The 18,195-nt window shown below is 57.6% G+C and overlaps 1 protein-coding gene across 9 annotated transcripts in view; it reads left to right on the top strand.

Moving 5' to 3' along the window:
• Window positions 1-18,195, top strand: part of CASZ1 (castor zinc finger 1) — a 154,777-nt gene that overhangs the window by 97,107 nt on the left and 39,475 nt on the right. For 6 of the 9 annotated variants that reach the window (XM_055419551.2, XM_055419545.2, XM_055419548.2 and 3 more), the window contains one exon: window positions 2,062-2,100. In XM_055419551.2, coding sequence (XP_055275526.2) covers window positions 2,085-2,100 — 16 coding nt within the window. In that variant the 5' untranslated portion in view covers window positions 2,062-2,084. Of the gene's footprint in view, window positions 1-1,233; window positions 1,587-2,061; window positions 2,101-18,195 lie in introns of those variants that run through there. The other 3 variants (XM_055419544.2, XM_055419543.2, XM_055419552.2) reach the window with 3 other exon arrangements.

The following is an 18,195-nucleotide window of genomic DNA, read 5'->3' as shown; positions in this document are numbered from 1 at the left end:
CCGTGGGTAACCTAGGTGACTAAAATTGAAGGAATCTCAACATATCTGGCTACAGCGGGGACTTCTGGGGACAGAAGGACCCACCAAAGTGCTTTCTCTGAGGGTGAAAGGAGGGAACAAGTTGTCTGGTCCAGCGATGAACTGGCAGACAGGAAATGTGGCGATGTCCGAGGGGGCAGGCAGCAGGACGCTGGCTCCTCGGCGGAGGGTTGTCTGGGCCCTGTCTGCCCGGGCCCTGCATGGGGTGTGGCGGAGGCAAGAGGGTGGGTTGGAAACCCAAGTGACAGCGCGGATCCGTGGTGGGGGCGCTCCTAGGACTCGTAGCCAAGGTGGGGTGAGAGAAGAGATGCTGCCCCGGCTGCGGGGCTGGGGGCTGAACTTCCGAGCAGCAAGAGGAGCAGGAAGGTCCCGAAAGCAGAGACGTAGAGGGGACCTGGGTAGACCAGGGATCGGGGTGGGGTGGGGTGCCAGGGTGCATTTAAAGGCAAGGCCAAACCAAAGTGGCGGAACCCTGGGGGTCCCTGCACTCGTGAAGCCTGCGGGGGGCCACGGTGTGCGAAACAGCGCGAGCCGGGCCGCGCGTGTTCCGCGGGACACCCATGCCCACCGCCCCCGAGTCTTTTCTCCTCAGAACTAAAAAGCACCACCACCAACAGGGATGGGGGAGGAAAGAAAGCCCCTGGTAACCCCGCACCCGAAACCCGAGGGGCGCGCGAGCGGGGAGCCGCGGAGTAAGGCTCAGTAGCGACCCCGCGGCGCTCACACCTGCGCCCGCCCGCGCCCAAAAGTTTGCTCGGTCGCGCGCGCCACGAGCCCTTGGCCGGCCGGCGCCGGGGAGTGAGTCCGCGCGCGGCCGCCATCGAGTAGCGCTCGCGGGGCCGGAGCGCAGAGGGGAGCGTGCGAGTGCGCGCCCTCCGGAGTCCGGCCAGAGTTGGCGCGGGGGCGCGAGAGCCGGCCGCCGGCTCCTCTCGGACCGCCGAGCCCCCGCCCGCCTCCCCGCTCCCGCCCGTCCCCGGCCGCCGAGTCCCCGCCTCCCTCCTCCCTTCGAAGTCTAAGGTTTGGGCAAGCGCTGAGCCAATAAGGCTGGCCGCCCGGGCCGGTGCGCTGAAGCCGCGCGCGCTCGCGGTTGCGAGCGGGCGCCGGGCGGGGGCGCGCGTGTGAGCTGCGCGCGCGCGGGGGCCGGGACGGGGGACCAGACGGAGGCGCGCGTGGGGGAGCGGGCGCGGGGCGGGCGAGCGCGAGCCCATTCACTCCAGCATCCCGGCGGCGGGCGCGCGCGGGCGCGCGGGCGCGGGCGGGCCGAGCTCTGCTCTTTCACCTGCCGGGGCGGCGCGGGCCCGGCCTGGAGGAGGCGGCGCCGCGGACGCCCTGCCAATCACCTCGGCGCCTGGCAGCGCCCCCGGCCGCTCCCGCCCGCCCGCTCCCTCCTGCCAAACTGTTACCCTGAGTGTTACCGTCAGGAGCAATGACATCAGGGCTTTAAAACAACTTGTTATTCGGGGAGTAATCAGTTGCAATTAGGCATTAATTAAGTATTATGAAAGTTGATTATTTAAGTGAATTCGGCTTTCGACTCTCCGACTATGGTGAGTACCGGAGTGGGGCGGGGGAGGGCAGGGGGCGCCGCCGCGGGGCTCCGACCCGGGCGCTGGGCTGGGGGCGCGGCGCGGCGCGGCGGGGCGGGGCGGGGGCAGCGGGTGCCTAGCCCGGCCGGGCGCGGGCGGGGGCGCCCCTCGGCCTCGCGGGCCGGCCGGGACCCCGGACCCGGGCCGTGTCTATAAATAGTTTCTCTTTTACTTTAATAAAGTCTAGAGCGGCGAGGAGCTGCTTTGAGTGTGCAATGCCGGAGCGCGAGAGCCAGCGCGGCGGGAGGGAGAAACTTTGGCTCTGCCTCCGGGTCCCCGTTCTCATCGCTCCCCTCGTCCCGGGGACTTGACCGCCCCTCGATGGGGGGAGGGTGCGGGGAGCCGAGGGGGGAGGCTGGGGTGGGAAGTGGGGGGCACTGCGAGAGACTAAACAGATTTCTTTTCTTTCCTCTTCTTTTTTTGGCGATCCTCGAAGAGTTTGGGACCAAAGAGAGGAGAATGGATCTTGGTACAGGTACCGGCCGGTGGGAACCAGGGGGTGGCTCTTTCACTTTTCTTTCGGTTCTTTTACGGAAGTTATTATTTTTAGCCCAATGAGGTGGCAGCTGAGCAGGGGGTGGGGGCTGGCCTGGAGAGGGTCTGGTGCCGGCTGCGCTTCTCGCCCTGGTTTCTGGATTGCGAGGCTTCTGATGATATTATTGTTATTATTTGTTACTTGCTTAGTGACTGTGACTAATTTGATGCTTGTCATTATGAAAGAACAGAGAGGAGCGGGAGCTGGGGGGCACCCAGAGAGAGGATTTAGGGGTTTTTTGTGGGGTTTTTGTTTTTTTTTGTTCTCCGTGTTTTTTGAATGGCTGCGTGTTTTTTCTGTACCTTTTTTTTTTTTTCCCCAGGAAAGATCTCTCTGTGTCTGGCTGTGGGGTGTGTGTTTTTATTTTTTTAGTGGGGGGGTTGGTTTAGTTTTTGAAAGCAGCGTCCTGTTGGGAAAGGTGGTTAGTCTGGTTTCGGGGCGACTGTCTCAAGGTAAAGGAATTTAATTTATTTGGGACAAGGCCTTGTCGGATGAACAAGCTGCTTATTATGGCTAATGAGTGTTTTTCACCTGAGAACCCGTGGGATGAGGTGGCTGTTATCAGTTCAAAGTGAGGGGCCCAGGACTCGCCCCCATCCCCCTTAGCCCCCTCCCTGGGAGACAAACTACTCAGTTTGGACGTCTGGATTTTGGGGTACCTAGCATGGCACCTAGTTTAGGCTTCCAGGTAGCATAGCACTGGCCTGGGGCAGAGTTTATCCTGAAATTTTGGTGTTTTATTGGTTTTAATCTAATTGTATCAACATTTCTTTTCCCATCTGAGTCTAGAATGATGGTTTACTTTAAATTCCTCAAGATTTCCCATTAGCCCTCTGTATTGAAATGGAATTTTGACCAGGACCCTCATCCTAGCACTGTCTTCTTCCTAAATGTTTTTAAGTCTGTGCTAAACAGGTTGATAATTCCTGGAGATTGATCTCTGAACCCTTCTGTTTCATTTATGGAAGGTGGTATGGGTCAGAATTGTTGTTTATAATGGCCCAAGTCCATGGCATTGCCCCTTGGGACAACATTTGACCTTTTGAAGTCAAAAGGGAGTGGGCAGAGAGGGCAGGAGGCAGCACTGGGGGGCCCAGTGACAGGACATGGTGGCTGGCGTTGGGAAGGGGGGAGATGTATTTGTGGGGGAGGGAGTATTAAGACTGTGTTCTGCCAGGTGTGATCTTGGTGAATCCCATGTGGAGGTCCACAGGACTTCTGTGCCCAGGAAGGGTGTGACACCCCCTGCTGGGCAAAGTGGTTAAGGTGTCTGAGGCCAGGGCTGCCACCCTGCCCCTCCCTGCCCTTCCCTCCCACGGAGAAGCAGCCCGCCCCCACCTCTAATCAAGTGTCTCATCAACTCCCTCTGAGGTCCCACCCCTTTGCTTTAGAAACAGGGGTTCCGCACCCATCCCAGCTGAGAAGCAGACCTTATAGATGGACCAGTGGTGGTAATGCACTGACCCCTACTCGGGGCAAATGATCCTGTGCTTGTGGGCGGGCACAGGGGACCCAGGCATTACTTAGCTGGAAGTTGGGCCCTCTTCATCTTTCTCCTTCCAACCCCGATGGCAGCTGGAGCTGGCGTCCATCCTCCCCGCCCCCGTGCCCGCCGCACATCAGCCTGCTCTTGGGGCATGCTCCAAAACCCTTCCATAGGGTATCCCCAACTGGAGAGAGGGCCTGCTGGGCCTGTGGGTGGCAGAATCTCTTGTCGAACTTACTTGTCCCTGCACTCTAGGGACAGACTCTGGGAACTTTTCCTGGAAGTTAGAAGGGCCCCTGAGGTCAGCTGGTTCCTCCCATAGCTGGAGCAGGGCACTCTCAGCCCAGGCCTGGGCTCTGGCCACTCAGTGAGGGGAGGTCCAGGGTGTCAAAGTTCTGACTGTTTCCTGGAGGAGTCATCTGGTGATACCATCTCAGCTTTTTCTTTGAACTTGGAAGTTTCACTTAATCTCAGGACTTCAGAAGAAAAGCACTTTTTCCCCTCTTCACAAAAAAAGGGAAGCAGGTGGGAACTCTGAGATCCCCTCTGAGCCTGTCTCTGGGCTCACTCCATCTCATCTTTTGTCGACTTCTTGAATGTACTTCTGCTCACAGCCAAGGCCAGGGGCCTCATTTCTGGCCTGGGCTCATTTCTGGTGTGGTGAGGGGCTCTCTTCTTTGAGGCCATCACGGGCAGCTAGCATTGTACAAGGCTAGAGACACAGGCCCCAAAGGGTTGCTGGCACCAGGGACCCAGTAAACATTGGATTGTGGGTTAACATCACCTCCAGCCTCAGACAGGTCTAGGGAAGCACTCCAGCCATAAGTAACTCAGTGGTGGGAGAACCATGGCTTCACCTGGGGGGTACCTCAAGCAGAACTTCAAGGCCCTCGGGGACCATGTGGACCCCTTTTCTTCCACCATAGTTCAGCCAAGGGCTGGATCAATCTGGACGTCTTTAGCAATAAAAAATGCCGATGTCGTCCTAATTCACCAGGCCCCGAGATGACAGCAAATTTACATTTTTTAATTAAACTAGCAGCCAGTTTTTATGAGAGGGGGTTGGGTTATGCAAATCAAATGGTTGTGTACGGAAGATTAGGAGAGTTTGGGAATAAATTCCACAAATGCTAATAAAAAAAAAAAAGGAAAGAGAAAGAAAGGGAGGGAGGGAGGAGAGAGAGGAAGAGAGGAGGACATAGTTCCATTAGGCCCTTTTAGAGTGATTTCCCTGGGGGAGGGAGCCGGGAGGGGGAGGGGAGGAAGAAGGAAGCTTTCAGACACAGGTGAATCCAGGCTGCACTTGGGAGGCTCCCCAGGATTAGGCCCCACTAGGCTGATTCCCAGGCCCTGAGAAAACCTGGAGGCCAGGGTGAAAATGATTTTGAAACAGCGGTTAAGCTTTAAGAAGGAACTCGTGCCCTTGATTCTTGAGGATCTAGTTGTAAGTGCCCCCCAGCTCCCTAGGGATATCCTGAGAAGATGGGGAGGGGTTCTCCAGGGCTGGAGCTGTCCATCAGAGGACCCAAGGTGGACTCTGCCAGGTAAAGGGCAAAATGGGCAAGAGAGCAAGTTCAAAGAGATGACCAGGGACCCCAGCGGGAACCATGAGGGCCAGCACTGGACACTGAGCCCTGCGGCTGCCGCTGTGTCGTCAGGGTGAGTCAGGGGAGGGATCTGTGCTGCTCACTGAACCAGGCCTGCTTCTCTTTCCCTGGGATCAGCTCAGCTGGGACTCTAGATCCAGACCCCCTTTCATGGCATACAGACCCCCCTCGTTGTGTCCTGGTCATGGGCTCAGCTGTGGACGAGGCCAGGAGTGATGGGGTCAAGGGAGGCTGAGACAGATTGGCTTAGTAGCCTAGTCCTTGGAGTGGAATAGCATAGTGGCCAGGTGCTTCGAGGATTCACAGTCTCATGGAAGGAGAAGAAAGGCTGCAGACTTCTTCCAGGCAGTATCTGACCCGAGAGCAAAGACTTTGGCTTCCCCAGTCCAGCCCCTGCTGGGCCTGAGTGTCAGCTCACTGCTAGACTCTGAGGACTGTTGTGAGCCACTGATTGAAGGCCAGGGCCTTGCCAGGAGTGGAGGCTTCTAGGAACCTTGCTGGCTGTGGTTACACTTTCACCCTGATGTACACTGGGGACTGGGAAGGGTTTTGTGGTGTTTCTGAAGAAAGAGATTCCATGCTGGGCTTGGGGCAGAGCAGGTTGTCCTCAGTTTTCCTTCCTCGAGCCTTTACTTGGCCCGATACACCCACTCGACCAGTCTAAGTTGGGGTCAGGTTGAGCACCGGTTTTGCCAGTCTGCTGCAAGGGGTAGGTGCTTCGGTGCCATCTTGGCAGGAAGGAGCAGTCAGAGCCAAGCACAGACTGGGCCGCCTCAGAAGTTGAGGGTTTCCTGGTACCATTCAAGCAGAGGCTGGCTGTGACATTTGGAGGGACGCAAGCATCAGATGACCTTTAAGGTCTCTGATTCTCTGACTCCCAACCTAATTTTGGCGAGAGGGTTCAGTGGGACACCCTGGGGAGGGGTTGAGTGGACCTGCTCTTCATAAGAAAGCTTTTGAGAGAGGCAGCTGTGGGTTGTGAAGTGGCCCCTTGAACCAACCCTGGCACTAGTTATGTGATATCAGAGCGTTACTCTATATCAAAAGCCTGGTGTAGTCATTCTCCTCCAATAGGAGGCAGTGAGGGCAGGTCTGAAAGAGCCCATGGGGGACCCCATCCCAGGCCCTTTTTCCCTTTGGGATCAACCAGACGAACCCATTAAATCTCCCCTCTAAGAAGTGCACTGGGGCCAGTTAGTCAGTCCTCTCTGGGCCGGTCTTTCCCCATCCCCCACGGCCGGGGAATCTGGCCGAGTTGCAGCTTGGGTTTTTTTTATGATGGAAAAATAAAATAAATGGAGGCACCTTTGGAGGGCTGAGTCACGCAGCAGCATCTCCTCATTAAAGCTGCTGCCCCTGGCTCGAGTCCCTGGGCAGGGGATGGGGTGGGGCCCCGGAGGCTCTGGGCCCGGACTCCTCTTCCTAGACCTGGCAGGTTAGAGATGCACCCACCCCCGCTCGGGCAGCCTCCTCTGCCTGGCCCAGCATTCTTAGAATATAGTCAGGCCACTTTTTCACACACACACACACATATACACACGCACACGCGCGCTCCCCACCCCCAATGCCAGCCCCCAAGGCATGTCCTTTGCACTGCCCTCCCTGCACTGGTTTTCAAACCTTGACCACCTGGTGCCACCACACCTCCTCCTCCTCCTCCTCCTCCTTTTCCTTCTCTTCCTCCTCATCTTCGGGGGGGAAGGAAGTTGCTCTGAAGTAATTACAGCCTGTGGGTCCCCACGGCCAGCAACAGCTGTTCTGGGGTAGCTGGGCCAGGGTTCAGGGGGAGGAGATGGCAGTGGAGGAGGGCTGGTGGTCCTAGGGAGTGGAGGGGGAAGGGGCCACTTCTTGGGGATGGGTTGGGACAGGGGGCAGCTTGGTGGTCCAGCGCTCACCCCTCTGGCTGCCTGACCACGGCGTAGCATCCTCATAACCCCGACTAACCAGGACATACTGGTGACCCCCGGAAGGGGAGGAAACCCCAGGCAGGTAGTGGGGCCTGTAGTTCTTAGTAAGCACTGGGGAGCACCCGCTGTATGAGCTGCAGCAATGAAGGCCACCTGGTCCTTCCCAGGTTTCTGGGGTCTGCCTGGTGGAGGGAGACAGGTGTGTTTACCTGTCCCACCAGGCAGAGGAATGCCCGAGCAGAGAGCCCAGGGAGCTTTGTGAAGGAGTGGCCTTTGAACTTGATAAAGGACGGGAGGTATTGGGACAGATGGAACTAGGCAGACGATGTTTCCTGCATCACCCGCCCCTTCCAGACTTCCGCCAGTCCCTTGCCTCGTACCCTTCACTCTCCTCTACCTCTCCCCTCCCCCAACCTGAAGAGCAGAACTCTTGCTTCCCATTGTGCAACCATAGTTTTCTGCCCTTTTTGGCCCAGGCCGCCCAGCTCCCTAAAGCCAGGCCCTCCTGCCTACCTTCTTGTTCCTCCCCCTTTGCAGCCTCACACCCAGTTGGCCCTGGAAGGAGATAAGAGATCAGAGCTTGGCCAGGGGCCTGCCGCTCTGGGAATCTGGTTATACCCATGACATTGGTGTGTCAGAGCAGCACTCAGACTACTGTGCCCTCCCCCAGGAGGCCAAGGCCGGGAGCCCTGCCTTTTGCTGCTGCTGCTGCTGCTCATAACGGTGACCATTAGAGTTAGCTCGGCATCCACGTCTCCTCCAGCACGTGGTCCAGGGCCGGCCCTGTGCCTTCCCACCATTAGTGCTGGTGGAATGGAATGGGTTGATTGATGTGAGTCTCCAGGTTCTGAGAGGGGGCAGCAGGAGGCGGGCAGGAAACACTTGGCTGATTGCCTTGGGACCTGAGCTTTGGCTCCTCCAGAGCTTTTTAGGCCTGGTTTACAGGAAGGAGTGGGGCTGGGATGAGGGATGACATGAGGGGGAAAGTGGGCATGAGGATGAAGACAGGCAGCAAGTGGTTGACAGGGGCCCCGTTAGCTGCTAGCCATGACCGTGGTTTGGGGTGGGGAGGTCACACACCCACAGTCTGGTCCCTGGAGGGGACCAGGGGCAGTAGCCAGTGGAGTGTCCGGGACTCTCCTCTGCCTCCTCCCTTGCCTGTCTCTGTCTACCCCCAGCAGAAACCTCACTGTGGCATGTCCTTCTTCTCTAGGTCCTGGGCCTGGGGGGAGCTGGGTGGACGCAATGCCTGGAGTGAGGCCAGAAAGCAGGGGTGGTGCATACTAAGGCCCACCCCAGCACCTCTGCCCCTGGCATGGTGGTTTCAGCTGCTCCTGCACTGGCTCTGGGGTCTGTTCTTAGCTTACCACGGGGTCCCTCCTGGGGGCTCTTCTGGCCAGTGCTGAGGGGTTAAGGAGTCTTCCCTACTGTCAAGAAGGCCCTCTCATGTTGCCTTCCACCCTGAGGTTTTGTGGGAGCAGGTTGGCCCAGGGGAGGCACAGACACATGGCGTGGCTCCAAAGTTGAACTTTGGCCTAGGTTGGCTTTTTCTTCTAGAGCTTTCTCCAGGAACTCAGGGACCCCCGGGGAGGGGGGTGGGGAACGATGCAGCGTGAGAGCTGGAGATGCACTGGATGGGAAACTCCAGCCCAGTGAGAAAGTCAGAGGCATCCAGGAAGTCAGCGGGGAGAGAATTCTAGAGCTTTGTGTCACCAGGCAGTGCATCTCCTCCTTGGCGATGATCTTCATCGCCTCTAGGCCCATGCCTTCCTCCTTGCCACCCCTTCAGCCCAAGAGCGCAGGGCCCAAGGCCAGCCAAGAGGGCTGCCTGGGAGATAGGGGAGCCTGAGGAAGGCATGGGCCAGGTGCCACGCTGTCCAGCAGGGGGCGCCCCCTGTATCTGCCCCAGTTAAGAGATAGGGCCGTTGGTCCCCAGTCTGGTACAAGTCTTCCAGCCATGGGTGGGGTAGGAGGAGCCTACCCTCCCCACCCCCCAGAGGTTCCTTGGCTGAGTTTGTTTTGCCAGGGTGACCTGTTTAATCATCTCATTTTCTGGTGGCCGTTTATTCCTCGTTTCCACGGTTACGGCCCCATTAAGGGGAGAAGCAATAAGGCAGCGAGTCAAACAGGTAATAAAAACATTAAAGCCCACGTGCACTGAGGGAGGGCGGGCGGGCGGGCAGGAGCTCAGTGAGGTGAGACGGCCCCGGGAGAAGCAGAGGTGAGGGGCCGCCTGGCCTCGTCCCCCAAAGGCCCCCGGAAGAGTTCCTGGCGGGAAACAGAGGGCCGCTGCCCACACCCCTGCCTCCGGGCCGTGCCCTTTGGGGGCCAAGACCCGGTGCTCATGTAGAGCCATCCCCAGCCCTTGGTCCCCTGGCAACAGGCTCTGTGTTGGGAAGTAAAACAGGAAGGAGAAAAGTGAGAGAGCGCGACAGAAGCCTCCCCCAGGAGCTGGTTGTATGACCTGCTTGCAGGCCCCACCTCACCCTCCCTGGGTTGGGGGTAGGGGATGATTTCTGACATTGTTTCCAGCTCTAGAACTTTTTTTTCTGCCAACTTTATCAAATAGCATATTTGTGGTGAGTGCTGCTAACAGGGCCAGTCTGGTGAGTAAATATTCCTTGTGTGGACAGCCCTGCGACCTTGAGAGGGACGAGCCCGGCAGGGGGGCCAAGGGCAGGTAGAGCGAGGAGGCCAAGTGGCCCCGCTGCTGGGTTGGGGGGTGCCTTCCGAGGACGGGTGAGGGAGCCCCCCAGGGTCCAGTTTGTCCCCAGCAGCTCAGGCAGTGGCTGAGCCAGGTGACCGGCCCGTCAGGGCTGGGCCTGGAGCCCTTGTGTTTCTCCCCAGAGGGCTGGCTGGTAGGTTCTCTGGTGGCTCCATGGATAGGCTGCCCTTTCCCCCTCCCTCCCTCTCGGAAATGGCAGCTGAAAGGAAAGTCAGCCACTGAGCCCAGGGCCACGTGCCTCCCTCCTGGAGCCTCCGCCCTGGGAGGCTCCTGAGCATCCCCGCCCCACTTGAGGTTGACAGTGAGCAGACTGGGTCAGTGGGGCTGACCAGAGGGGAGAGGGAGAGGCTGGCCAGGAAGGGGGAGGGGGGAGCAGCAATGCCTGTGGGTGCTGAGCCACCTGCCCTGCCTGTGGCTCTGAGGTCTGCTCGGGGCACGCTGGCTGCTGGCTTCTTTCTCTCTCCCGTGCACTGATCCTTTGCAAACTCACAGAGGTCTGTGTTTCCAGTTATTATTTTCAAAGTAGATTTCCGACTGGAGAGGGAGAGAGAAAAAGGTCTGGGGAACGGGGGAAACCCTCTGGCTGGGAAGTGTGTCTTGGGAACGGGTGGAGATGAGTTAATATTCCGATCAAACAATTAAAAATAGAAAATGCTCCCGCGGCACCAGCTGCTGAGGCTTTTCAACAACTGTCACCAGTGGGTTCATGGGGCAGGTGGTGCTGGAGAGGAGCGTTTCCACACACAGCAAATATCAGACACGGTGGTGTGTCCCCCCCACTTCCCTCCCAGGACCCAGGCCAGTTGTTTGGGGGCTCCCAGTCCTCCTTGAACACCCCTCCGGGGCCGGGAGCCAGGAGTCTGTGGAGCTTCAGGGCCGCTCTTCTCCCCTCCAGGGCCCGGCCACAGCGGTGAAGTCATTGCCAGATGCCTGGGTAATTGCTTTAAGAATCGAACTTAAAATAAGATGAAAACTTATATTCCTGGGTAAGGAGTAATTTTCCATGGCTGGGAGGCCATGCTCATCTGATAAATCCAAGTGGCTTGGACAAAACAGCTCTGGACCCTGGGGCTCCCCCAAACCTCAGGCCAGACCCTGCTCCTGGCTCATCTGGGGCTCCACCCACACCTATTGAGTTGGTGGGGGACACATTCCATGTGTGTTCAGAGTCCACCTCAACGATGGGGACCAGCTTTTCAAATCCCCGAAGTGGGAGGGACTCAGGTCTTACCTCCCACAGTCAGCGTAACCAGGAGGTGGGGTGCTTGGATTGACACCCGAGAAGGCGGGGCTTTGGAGAGGTTTCTAGCTGTCACTCCATGTAGTCAGTGATGTGGTGACCACCCGCCCTGGTTTGCCCAGGACTGGAAAAACCCATGTCCTGTGAAGCCCCTGGGGCCTGGAGGCAGGAAGATGGGCTGAGTGACATGGCCCCTCCCTCAGGGTCCTGGAGAGCCTGAGCACCTGTGGAATAGTCTCCGTCCTGGCTGAGTTACTTACAACTGCGTGTGCAGGTGTACCCAGTCATGTCTGACTCTTCGACCCCATGGACTGGAGCCCATGAGGCTCCTCTGTTCATGGGATTTCCCAGACAAGAATACTGGAGTAGGTTGCCATTTCCTCCTCCAGGAGCTCTTTCAGACCCAGGGATTGAACCGTGTCTCCTGTTTACAACTGGCTGCACCTAAACCTGCCCTGCTCTGGCTCCATGGGCTGTGTTCAGTCACGTGCCTGTGGACTCGAGTGGGTATGCACACCCACCTCCCCTGGCACAACAGGGCACTGCCTGAAAACCTCTGCTGGGCATGGGGAAGGTCTTGCAGCTGAGTCCCTAACCCTCCCCGCCCTTTTAACAGTTAGCCCCCTCCTCTCTGGAGAGGACAGGATGCAACACACAGAATCATGGCAGTAGAAACCTGGTCAGTCTGCTCAGTGCCCTCCTTCCAGCAAACTCCAGGCACACCACACCGACTGTCCATTTCTTCTCAGGCCCTTGGAGAAAGACACAGGGAGTTGTCCCGTTTCACCAGTGGGGCTACAGGAGGCCCAGAGACACTTAGGGATTTGATTCCAAATGCAAAGAGATCAGGTCTTCCCTGGTGGCTCAAATGTTAAAGAATCTGCCTACAGTGCAGGAGACCCGGATTCGATCCCCTAGAGAAGGGAATGGCTACCCACTCCAGTATACTGACCTGGAGTATTCCATGGACAGAGGAGCCTGGCAGCCTCAGTCCATGGGGTCACAAAAAGTTGGACACAACTGAGCAGCTGACACTTTGGAAGGGAGACAGACCCAGAGTAGGGCTGCCCTTGAGGAAGGGGACTTCCCTAGGGACAGTTTCAATGGCAGCATGGAGTACAGTCCTCTTTCAGCCCTCCGCTAGGAATGTGGGCCAGGATGGGAACTCTGCTGCCTGGCCTACATCCCCAACACCTCCGGGCCCCACCTACATCCTAGCTGTAACCCATGGACACATCTCTGGGCCTGCCCTGCAAGATAAAATGCAATTGTTGATACAAATGTATTTTGAACTTTTCGGAGGAAGCCTCCTCTAAATGTCTTCATTACTACCAATCTCCTGAGAAAGGGGTACTGCCCTCTATTTGCTGGGAAGGATCGAAGGGGAGTTGAAAATATTCTGACTTGTTTCTGTTGGGAATGAACGAATGAGTCGAAGGGCTCTTAAGAAAGAAAGTCTAAATAAACGGGTGCTCTCCTGGGAGGCAGTTGTGTGGCTGCATGTTTTGTCAGATATGTTTCTGTGTAAGCTTGGATTTTGCTGGAAGAATGGGAAACCCTTGCCACTCAGCTCTTCACTGGCCCTCATCGCTTCTGGAAGTAACAGGGCCTCCTTGGGAACTGTACAAGATCGACTTGCTGTTCTGCAGACGGTTGCCCCTGCGTGGGGGCTCTCGTCTGGGGACTGGGTTGTTTGTGTAGGTTTCGTCTGAGAGAGGACCCGGCCCCTCACCTGGTGTTAACCACACCATGCTTTCGGGGCTAGAGAGCAGCCAGGTGTTGTTAGGAAGACTTGTGTTGCTCGAGTGGCTGACTCCACCCTCCCACCCCAGGGGAAGGAATTACGGGGCAGTAGGACTGAGAATTCCTAGTCTAAACAACCCAGCAAAGCATGCTCAGAGAGAGCCAAGCCAGAGCCACAGATGGTGTGATCCGGGATTGTAACTGGAAGGATGGTGGCTTTGAATGTTAGATGTCATGTGGCAGTTGCTGTTCAAGCAGACAGATTGGTGAATTCCAGGCTGCAGGGATCTGAGCGGGCCCTCTTTTATTTCTCTTCTCTTCCACCCAGTGTCGGGAGTGGGGACAGGAGTGGGGACAGGATTGGGTCAGACAGAATGGACAGGCAGCCCTCGAGAGCAGGAGAAAGGAGTCAGCCTGGGAGCACCCTGGCTCCAGCCACTCAGAACACGTAGTCCATGGCCAGAGGTCCTGGCCCCTTGCTTGGACCACGTGGGTCCCTTTCCCTGGCCCGCCTGTTCAGAAGGGTCACTTTGGTGCTCCTGGGGAGGCCTTCAGCTGGATGGCTGATGGAGCTCCTCCCTCGAGGCCCTGGGGGCAGGGCCAAGAAGGAGATGGGGATATTTTCTGTTTCCGGGTCCCTTGGGGGCCCAGGGGCAGATTGAGACAGGCTCCTTGCAGGGAAGGTGTTAACAAACAGCAGGTGATTAAACATGACAAGCGGTGACATTTCTGTGCAGGGTTCTCAGTCTCGGCAATGCCAAGAATGAAGCTATAAACCCTGACATTTTGTGTTATGCACTGAGAGGTTTTTAATAGACCTCTCTCCCTCTTCCCCAGTCAACTTCTCGTTTCCTCCTTCACCACCTCCCCCCCAACCCCCGCCATTGTACCCTCTGCCCCCACATAAACCTCCTGCCTCCCCATTCAGCCTGGTGTCCCAGGGCCTTCCTGGGCCCTCTGGTTCTAGGTGTCTCTGCGGGTCTCTGCCCTTTCCCTCTGCTCATCCTCAGGGCCCTTTCCTGCGACTGCTGAGCTGGGCATTCAGTGTTCTCCAGAGTCAGTTTTCTTTGATCTTTCCTCTTGCCCCATGTCCCACCTCCCCCACCCCCAATCCTTCCCTCCCTCACCTCCTTTTTTTGGGTCCTGATCTCACAGCCTCACCCTTTGCTGCGGCTGTCCCAGTTGTCTGTGACGGCAGGTGGCTGTCCCCGTGCCCTCTGCGTGTTAATAACATTTTCAGACAGACTGGATAGCCGGGGCTAGGGAGGTCGTGAGGCTTGCTTGGGATGGGATCTTTCCCCATTTTTTTTTTTTTTTCAATTTCGCTTTCTCCTTTTTGGGACAGAGACAGGAGTAGTGGGAGAGAATTGCAAATCGCACTATCCTGCAAACAGTTGCTGGATTTATACAGCCAGGGCCTGGCCGGCAGCAGTTGCTCCTCTCCCAGAGCAATGTGGGAACAACTGGGGCCTCCTTTGTTCTCCAGGCAGAGCCCTGCGAAGGGCATTTGGAGGTGAACCTGAGGCTCCAGAGGGCCAGAGACCAAAGGAGAAGGGGTTTCAGCCTCAGCCCCACCTAGTCCCAGCCTTACAGAGAGGAAAGACCCTGGAGTTCCACGGGGGCTTGGGACAGAAGTCAGGCCACACACGCCCCAATCCCAGCTCTTTCCCTGATGAACTTGAGAAGCACTTAGTTTTCTGTATCCATTCAGTAAATATTTATTGGGTCAGGCGCTGTGCTTAAACAGTGGTCCTGTCCTGCAGATCTTGCAGTCTAGCAAGACAGAGGGGTCATTAACTGAGTTATTACAGAAGTGCTAGCTAACAGAGCAGCATGCAAAGAAGGTGGAGGTGGCGGGGGGGGGGGGGCGGCCTGCAGTTTGGAGGGCTTCCCGGAAGAAGTAAAATTTCAGCCAAGACCCCCTTAGGGGTGTGTAGGAGGAGGGGTGAGTGTTGGTCGCTCAGTTGTGTCTGACTCTGTCCATGGAGTTCTCCAGGCAAGAATACTGGAGTGGGTTGCCATCCCCTTCTCCAGGGGATCTTCCTGACCCATCTCCCCAACCCAGGGATTAAGCCCGGGTCTCCTGCATTGCAGGCACGTTCTTTACCAGCTAAGTCACCAGGGAAGCCCAGGAGGAGGGGTAGCCTGCCCAAGATGCAGGAGTGTTTCCTGAGTTGAAGGAGTGAGTGGGGTGAGAGCCAGGTGCTCCTGCTCCACAAGCTTCCGGAGTTGAGGTTGGGGGCTGTGAGGAGGCAGGCGGAGGGGAGAAGGGTGCTGGCTGGCGGGACGGGTGGGGACCTCACCACCCCACTGCGGCTGAGCCCCTTCAAACTCTGGGCAGCTGGCTCGGAACTTGCTCTTCCAACCACCCTTCTACCAGCTGTGCCAGGCCTGGTGCCTCAGGGGCAGAGCCAGAATGCTGCTGTTAGCTAGCACTTCAGCTCCGCCCCAAGGGGAGGGAGAGTGATCAGGAAGTCCAGAGGTGCCCCCAAGGCCAGGGCTCGACTGTGTGGAGGGCAGAATGGCTGGAGGGGCAGGAACCCAGCGGGGCCATGCCCCGGTCCCCCACCTTCTGCACCTGCTGGCTTCCCAGGCATGATCTGGGCCTGGACACCTACTGGAACTCACAGCTGGCCTCCCCTCTGTGCCTTCCGTGGTGTGGGGAATGCTTTGGTGCTAGTGGGTCTTCCCCATGAGAATCTGAGCTCCCTGATACATGAAACCATTCTCCCTAGATCCCTAGGGCCAACGGTACTGTGCCCATAGGTACTTAGGAATGTATTTGAGAAGCTCAGCTGACCCAGGAAGGGGAGGACTTGGGTTAACCCTTAGCGCAAGATCCAAGAGGAGCCTGCAGATTGACTGTGGGTCCCTGGTGTCTGGGCAGGCTGGCTGCCAAGATCCAGGTTCCACTACCTTGCCCAACCCCAGAGTCCTTTAGCCAGAGAAACAGGGCAGCCCTGAAGCCTGCTCCCGGAAGAGCCTTACTGAGAAATTCCAGAAGTCAGACCCAGGACACCCCACCTTCCTATGGGTTCTCTGAAGGGGAGAACCAGGTTGGCTTCCTGTCCCTGTGGAGGGTCCAAGGCAAGTTTTAACCATCAGTCCCCTTCCCCAGCCCCTCCCAGTCCCTCCCCTTCCCACCAGACTTGGCCGGAGTCCCGCATGCTACCCATGACAGTCATCCACAGTCCAACCAGAACACCATGGAGGACCCAGAGGCCCAGGCTTTCTTGGCCCTTGGCAGCTAAGAGGGAGGGGGTGTGTCAAAAGGGGAGGTGAGGGGAGTCCCGGGACCAGGACTTGGCCCTCGGCCCCTGTAGATCCGGAGCCAGGTTTTATTATAATCCTTACATCCTGTTGCAGATCCTTAATCAGCTGGAGCCCAGGTTGGGCTGGACCCTGTGGTGACACTCAGGGCTGTAGCCTGGAAAACCTGAAGTGGAGCTTCCGGAGTTGAGGTTGGGGGCTGTGAGGAGGAGGCAGGCGGAGGGGAGGAGAAGGGAGCCGGTGCAGGCACAGGACGTGGATGGAGCCCAGACCTGCCACGCACCTGCCCAGGCCGGGGGTGGAGGAGCCTGAGCAGCTGTCACAGGCTGGAAACTGGGAATGTGGGAGGGTGAGCAGGGGCCTTCATAGGGCCCCCTGGAGAACTTGGGAGCCACTACAGTGCCTGTTAGCACCATGGAGACAGCTCGCCCTGGGGTTGCTCTGGTAGTGAGCAAGGACTCCAGCCAGGAGTCAGCAAAGAGGTGACCCTGGGTGACATGGGTTCCGGTGGTTTTTACCGACTGGGGCCAAGTCCATTGCTGGAAGTGGTCCTGCCCGGCTAGGAGGTCTGCTTCGTGAAGATGGATGAGGCAGAGGGCCCTGGGTCTTCCCATGGGTTTGAGACCAGCGGGCACCTCTTAGCAGGGACCCCAGCATTGGCCCTCCTTTTGCCAGCCCAGCTCTGCAGTCCCTGCACGAGTCAGGGGAAGAGTGGGGGCCAGTGGGGAAGGTACCCCATCTGGGACCTCACCTCCTTTCAGTCCAAGGAGCAAGGACGGAGGAGAATGAGGGGAAATACATGGATAAGAGATAGCCATGGAGCGGAAGCCAGGAGTGGTCTGGCTGGCAGCGGGCGGGCAGACGGGCGTCTGTCCTGCCGGGTGCCCAGGCTGGCTATGCAGACAGCCTCTTTTCTATATGGAAATGAAGAATTTAGGCTAATGGAGCTCAACCATCTCTAATTTTGCGATGGCAGGAGGATTTTGATTGAAAGTAATTAAGCAAGCTAGCTGTAAAATTAATTAAAGCAAAAGGGGGGGATTTTTTATTGGATTGGATAGCGATATAGCGTCTGTCAGGCGGGGGACGGATGGGGGTGACCTGAATCCTCTGCCCTCCCCCCTCCCACTCGGGACGTTTATGTCACTTTAATCTCCTTACAGCGGCTGCTGTGCATTTGTTTGAAATAATCAAGGAAATATGGTCAGAAATTGTCAGCTTTCAGATCTAATTTACCTGACGGCCCCTGCGCGAGCCGGCATGGCCCAGGGAGTGAGCGTGCGTGAGCGGGCGGGGGAGCTCGAGTGGGCGCAGAGGACACTGGACTCTCCAGCCCCCTCCCCCGGCCCCCTCTGAGGGCAGAGAAGGTGCTTCCTGGCCTGTGGGCATCTCCCTGGGATGGGCCCCAGCCCCCACCCACCTGCTGCCTCCCCCTTGAGCTGTAACCAGCTTTGGGTTTAGGGACTATAGGATCAGGAAGGTGACAGTAATTCCTTACTCCAGATGGCTGACAACTGCTAAACCCCTCCACCAGGGCCACAGTTTTAAAACTACTCCTAAATTAGTCCCCTCATGTCCTCATCACTGGCCTCAGCCAGGGGATTGTGGAGATGGGCTGTAGGGAGGGTGGGGGCAGCAGCAGCATCCGCAGCTCCCCTCTGCCACCTGCTACCATCCCCACCTCCTTCCCGGGGGCTCCCGGAGGCTGTGCTTACCTGCCCCGGACCTCTCTCTCCCAAGTCTCTCCTCTCCTCCCAGAATGGTGCTTGCCCTGTTTCCCTTTCATAGCACAGCTCACAAGTTCTGGCGGGGGGCGGGGAGGGGGCCCTCTCAGTCCCGGAAAGAGAAAGTCCCTTCCTGCAACACGTGGTCGCCCATCCAGGTGTCCTGCCCGTTTCCTGTGGTAAGCCAGGTCACAGAGCCAAACACCACTTGTGCTTCCCTGAGTGAATTGAGGAGCCTGACTTGGGGCCCTGCACCCTAGGGGGGCTGCTTTAGAACCATCTAGGGTCCTTGCCCAGGGGAGTGAGTGAGGGGCTTGAAGCCTCTCGACCAGG

This window comes from Moschus berezovskii, chromosome 17 (assembly GCF_049115385.1).
Source record: "Moschus berezovskii isolate FMDL1 chromosome 17, NW_MosBer_1.0, whole genome shotgun sequence".
Classification (NCBI taxonomy): Eukaryota; Metazoa; Chordata; class Mammalia; order Artiodactyla; family Moschidae; genus Moschus; species Moschus berezovskii.
This window is presented reverse-complemented; position numbering and strand designations above follow the sequence as displayed.